Source organism: Solanum pennellii, chromosome 7, assembly GCF_001406875.1.
Source record: "Solanum pennellii chromosome 7, SPENNV200".
NCBI classification, from domain to species: domain Eukaryota; kingdom Viridiplantae; phylum Streptophyta; class Magnoliopsida; order Solanales; family Solanaceae; genus Solanum; species Solanum pennellii.
In genome coordinates, this window is record NC_028643.1 from 6,340,851 (window position 1) to 6,347,463 (window position 6,613).

General features: G+C 31.7%; 1 protein-coding gene across 1 annotated transcript; it reads right to left on the reverse strand.

The window, feature by feature from the left end:
- Window positions 1-348: 348 nt before the first annotated feature.
- On the reverse strand, window positions 349-1,190 carry LOC107025691 (defensin-like protein). The gene is made up of 2 exons (XM_015226457.1): window positions 1,127-1,190; window positions 349-735 (listed from the first exon to the last, which is right to left on the reverse strand). The coding sequence occupies exons 1-2, from the start codon at window positions 1,188-1,190 to the stop codon at window positions 482-484; spliced, it is 318 nt and encodes a 105-aa protein (XP_015081943.1). The 3' UTR covers window positions 349-481.
- Between the last annotated feature and the right edge of the window lie 5,423 nt (window positions 1,191-6,613).

The window sequence follows — 6,613 nt, forward strand, 5'->3', positions numbered from 1 at the left end:
AGCACAATATGCATAAAGTTGAATATGCAAAACATGCATAAACGTAAACGTGATAATATAATGAGTTCAAAATATGATAATACATTACCAAGTAAAGCTAGTCAAGCCAAAATCATGAATGATGAAACAAGGTCAATGCAACATTTGAAAAGTCATAAGAAAGCTTATTTATCACTAACCGACATAAACAGTGTCGCGTCTACGTTTAAAGGCTAACTCTTGCTTCAGATCACTCCTTATTTCGTTCAAGAAGGAGATATCTTGACTTGTTCAAAAAATGAATCGGAACAGAAAGCGATCAAATAAACATAGTAAATAGTTTATACATAAATTAAAACAAACATAAAGTTGATAGAAGATTCTAAAAGGACTAAATGATGTGTTACAACTTATTTAATTGTCAACTTGGCTACTAAAGGCCAATAACACAACATTATTGATTTTGTTTTTGACACTCAAATCCTTAATCAATCTCACTTAATTACTCAATCATAATATAATCTTCAAGCATAGTTTCACTTAGAGTTTTTGCTTCCCCACCCAAAGTTGGTTTAACTTCATTTGGATTTTTCTCAAATACACAAATCTTAGTGCATAGGCACTTTCTTTGGAGTCTGCTACAATGTCCACCTTCAAACTCCTCTTTGAGACAAGCTTTTCTACATGAAGAGTCGGTAAAACATAATCCTTTGAAGGTATGGCTTGTTGATTTGCACATGTGTTGAGCTTGCACCTCTACAATCATTCAAATATAGTTAAATATATTATAATAAGAGACATAATCGAAATAAATATTGCTCGCATGATGTTTAGAGGAATATATAAAAACAAACAAATTGTTTCAAGAGTTCTTCATAGTTGTCAAACGTATAACAAATAACTTTAAAGCATGTATGAATTCACAATTCTTTAGGCTTTATTTGAACGGTTCGTAGACTGCTTAGTTACATTGTTTTTTAATTATGATTTCATAAAAGAATTAGAGACCCTACCACTGTTTTCAAGTCAAACTAACTCATATAAATTGGAATAGAGGGAGTAGTTAATATTTTGAAGGAAAAAATAGAGTGATTTTGCATATTATTTTATTTTGAGGTTTAAGAGGAATAAATGATGAAAGACAAACCATAGGAAACAAAGAGCATCATTTCCAAGACCACAAATGCCATGAAGCAAATGGAACGAGCCATAGTTTCTTTTGATGAGTGAAAAAGATTGGAAATCTTTTTTTTAAATTAATGAAAGAAAGCAATTTAGAGTTGTGAATAAACAAGTAACACAATGTGGAGTTAATTTATAGACAGTGAAATTATAAGAGTAAGCCAATAACATGTGGAGCAATGGTTGTTGGTAGGTCAACACAATAAACATCCTCTTATGTCTTTTATTTTTTTAAAAAAAGAAGAGGTAGGTCAATAAAGAATCGAATCTCTCCATCAAGTAAAGAAAGATTGCAATTTATAGTTTGAACCTCTCTCCAAGAATACGAATTGATCATATTCTAATATGATTGTCAAATATTTAGTGCGGAATTAAAAAAAAAATGTTCCTCCTAAAAAAAAATTATAGGAGTGCTGTCAATTTTAGTGTAAGGATCTTTTTGTGGAATTAAGCCGTTGAGTTTGAAGTATAAGTGAAATTAGGACAAGAGTTAATTATGGTTAACATTCGGAGTTTGGAAGCTTAGATTGGAATACGACGATTTCATTGGATTAAGGGGTGAGTCTAGGCCTATGTGAGGACTTGGTTGAATTTTCAGAGGTTTCGAGGACAGTTTGGTAATGTTCCGGTGAAAGTTAGTTCATTCTGATATTCACGGATTTCGGGTCAAGAATACCTCAAATCCGTATTTCAATGGTTCCATTGATTTCGGAATATCGAATTTAGTAGAGTAACATACTTGATTTGTGTGATCGGGCTTTTGAATGAATCTGGAGGGTCCTTTCCGTGTTTTGGTTGAGTCTAGGTGTTGTTGTGTGAATGATGTTTGTTGCCCATTACTTTGTTCATTGCTATCGCGGGATTCACTCTTGTGATCGCATAAGGGTATTTTGTGTGTTGTTATCATGTGAGGTCTATCATGATCGCGTAGAATTTGAGCTCTGATCATACGATCGCATGATTAGTGTCACGATTGCGATGGCCAATATAAGTGAGTTGACCACAATATTCATTGTGATCCCGTGGCCTTGGAGTCATCGCGATCAGGATGAGTAGTTTTTACCAGTGTTTTTTTCCAAAAGTCAAGGTCTCATCTCCATTTCATCATTATTTTTAAATTTTCGGAGCTCGGTAGAGGCAATTTCAAAAAAAAAATTCAAGATAAATCATTTGGATATTTGTTTGTGATCCTAAATCCTCATTTCCCATTAGTAATTTATGATTTTTTAACTTTAAATTTGAACTTTAAAGTCTGAGGATTTTTCAACAATTTGAACTATAAAAAATGATGATTTAAGATTGATTTCAACTTATTTTTTCGATGTGATTTTCACTATTGGGTTCTAAAATATTTGGTCAAAATGACTAAAGTTGGACAGAGTTCCAGTCTTAAAGTTTTCATAAAAAAAAACATTATTTATCTTTCATTTTGTTTTTCTAAATTTTGCATGACCATAAGATTAGATATAAATCCATCCATAAGAATTCATGATATTTTCTAATTTTTACATGACCATAAGCTTTTATTGTATTATATTTTTTTTACTTGATTAAGCGCAAACAAGTATACTAATTACTATAAGGTTGGAACATTTAAAAACCTATATATTAGAAATCAGATTGCAATAATAAAGGGATGAATTCTATTATTTTTCCTAATTTTACAGTGAATGGTAAATTTGTAGCATAAATGGTAAAGGATTTAGTGAACATACATTTAGCGATGTGTTCATTTTTTTTACAAATACTAAATAATTAGAGCAACAAAAGGTATATTTCTTAATGTCCTTTATTAAACTTGAGTAATTACAAATACAAAATTTCATTTATTTAATCAAATGTAAGAATGTAAAATAATCTTAGTTTCAGTGTGTGGATAAAATTTATATTGTGTTTTTTAGTCAATCACACATAACAATAAAAATTAATAGAGCTTAAATAAAAATAATTATTTTCTCCGTTGATATTACATACTTATTTACACTTAATTTAGACATGTTAATGTCAAAATTAAATTATAAAATTTCTTGCATTGTAACAAAAACTTCAAAAATTAAATGCACGCATCAAAAGTTCTTTGACCAAATTTAATAATATTGACATTTTGCAATAAGAATCTCATTTATCAAATCAAATATAATATTATGATTATTAAATAAACCACATATACTATATAACTCACATATTAATAATACAAATGTATTAAAGTGTGAAATGGTTCGCATATCAAATTAGATACAGTGTGATTACGATTTAAGAAATTATAGATTGTAATATTTTTTTAATTGTAAAATACCCTTTTCAATGAATTGATTTTCTCTCTGTATAAATGATATTCTATACAATCTACTAATTTACTGAGTTTCTCTTTTCACCTAAGTGTGAAACAGGTTGTCTAACGTGTTTCAACAAAGTTGTAAGGATAATAGATACACTACTAGAAATTTGACTTACTGCCACACTCATGTACTGTTGCAATAGACATTCCTATCGTAGCCACAGGTCTAAGGCTACGTTACATCAACCGCTACAACATATCGCGTAGCAATAGATCTGTTGCGACGGTTTGGTACGACGGTTCATATAACTGTAGTCATAGATGGACCTATTGCCACGGTTCTCGCTTGAATTACTTGCCGACGGTTAGTGTCGTATTGGTATGATTATGAACCGTTGGGAAAGAGTTTTATGCATCAGTTCTATTGAGGCTATGGCTACAATTTTTCTTTCGATTCAACATACAATTTCATTATATTGCGACGGTTTTTATAGGGTAATGCAACAGTTTTCAACAATTATAAAATTGTCGCTCAATGGCTATTGCTACGGTTAATACATGGTATTGCAACAATTCTTACATTCTGCAATAGTTATAATTAAGCTATTGATTCCTATATATATTATTGGTCCACTTCCACAACATTTTGTTATATTGAGCTATTGCAGTAATTTTATAAAATAAAAATACACATAAATCGTTCACGAGAATAAATGTTCATTACCAAAATATGAATTCAAGATCTTTAATTCTAATATCAATAAAAGCAAAATATACAAATATTTTTATAGCATTCAAAAAATGGTGAAACACATGCACCACATAGTTTTCAATCTTCAAAAATATAACATTTCTAGAACATCAATAAAGTTAACATCAATAATTCAGCTCCTATGCAAAGTCCTCACTACTGCTTTCATCGCCTTATTTGATTTCATTACCTACATACAATTAAAAAATATATAAATAATTTAGCAAATTTTTCGCAAAATCTTAATGGATCCACAGTAGTCATATATTACAAAGTAATTACTCTACATATAAGACATACATATATAAACTCAATTAACTCAAATAACATTAAACTATTTGGAGTATGGACTAATCTAATCATAATTATTTCATGTTTCATTGTGATGACTTTCATCAGATGGGAGGCTTTGGGATTTAAGTACAGTAACCTCCTTGGGAAGGCAGACCAGAGAAGTGATTAAGCTAGAAGGTTACACATTCAAACTAGATTTAGTATTGACTACACATAATCTGATTAAGCTAGAAGTGATTAAGTCTTAAGATCTCTTCAAGCTCGCATTCAATATCTATGATTTCTACTTTCATCTTATCAAGATCATTTTTTCTTATAACATTGCTAAATATGGATCTAAAAAGGTTCCCCCCAACCTAATCAAGACCATAGCTACATTCTTGGGTAACACTTTTCTGACTGCAACCTTGAGCAAGTAATGCATTATGAAATGAGCATCATGACTTTTTTATCCTGATACTTTCATCTCTTCAATTTGCACACGACTTGATATATTAGAAGCACACCCTTTTGGTAATTTGGCATCTTTTAGGACGGTGCAGAATAATTTTTTCTCATCTGGTGTCATAGAGAAACAAGTTTTAGCTAGATGGATATTTCTTGTATCACAATCTTTTAAAGGTTGAAGCTCTTTACGTATCCCCATTTCATACAAGTCATAACGAGAATTTATATGATCTTTGGACTTTCCAAGTATATCCAATAAAGTCCCAAGCACACTGCAATAAATATTCTTCTCTATGTGCATCACATCAAGATTGTGCCTCAATTTATTTGTTGCCCAATACGGCAACTCAAAAAATATGGATTTTTTTTCATAGACCATCATTCTTTCGTTTTCTTTTCTTTTTGTTCTTTTCAAATACATTATTGAATTCACGAAGCTCTTCAAGAATTTGTGCACCTGATAATGGAGAGTGCAACTTTATGCTCCTATTTACCATTAAATGATTTTTTATCTCTTCTGAATGGATGATCTGGAGGTAAAAATGTCTGATGACCCAAGTAACACATCTTACGACTATGTTTCAGATATTGAGATACTATGATTACAAGTGGGGCATGCCCATCTCCCCTTGGTGCTCCATCCAAAAAGCATTGCTAGAGCTGAAAAATCACTAATTGTCCACAATAAAGCTGCACACATTAGAAATGTTTGATTAGTTACAGCATCATATGTTTCAACTCCCACTTTCCATAGTTCCTGCAACTCCGCAATCAGTGGTTGCAAGTATACATCTATATCATTTCCCGGAGACGATGGACCTGGAATAATCATTGACAACATAATATCTCCCACTTCATGCAAGTCCATGGTGATAAATTATAGTTCATCAACATAATTGGCCATGTGCTATGGGAAATGCTCATAGTTCTGAACGGGTTGAAACCATCACTTGAAAGACCCAATCTAACATCACGAGCATCATTAGTAAAGTCAGGATGCAATGAATCAAAATCCTTCCAAGCTTCACCATATGTGGGATGTCTTAAATTTCCATCTTTAAGTCGTTCAGTATCATGTCATCTCGTAGCTATAGATGTTTCAGAACACATGAATATCCTCTGAATCCTAGGCTTTAAAGAAAAGTACCTTAAAACCTTCGCTGGAATTTTAGTAACCTTGTTAGTTAAGTCATTACGAACACTCTTCCATCTTGAAGCTTCACACACAGAGCAATTATCTAACTTTGCATTGTCATTCCAAAATAACATGCAATCATTAGTGCAAGCATGGATTTTCTCATAATGAAGACCCAAATCTTTTATGACCTTTTTTGCCTTGTAAAACGACTCGGGTATCTGAGCAAATGAAAATGCCTCTCTTATCAAGTCCAACAAATCTGAAAAGGCCACATCAATCAACTTGTGAATGCATTTAAACAAGTATAGCCGGATGGTAAAACTCAACTTAGAAAAATTCGTACACCCCAGATACAACTCTTATTTCCCTTCCTCCACTAATTTAAAAAATCTCTTTGCATCTTCACGTGGACCCTCTCTCACTCCTTCATGTCTCTGATCATCTACTACATTTTAAAAGTATCATGAAGTAATCTATCAATGTCGTCATGCATGTTAGAAGTTTCTTCTTCATTGGTTGGATGTGGCGTATTTGTTGAGGAAAA

Bases quoted from the DNA above. Each gene is read 5' to 3' on its own strand.
- LOC107025691 (XM_015226457.1), bottom strand. From the start codon at position 1,190: ATGGCTCGTTCCATTTGCTTCATGGCATTTGTGGTCTTGGAAATGATG. The intron at 736-1,126 runs GTTTGTCTTTCA...GAATGATTGTAG, and splicing joins GATGCTCTTTGTTTCCTATG to AGGTGCAAGCTCAACACATG.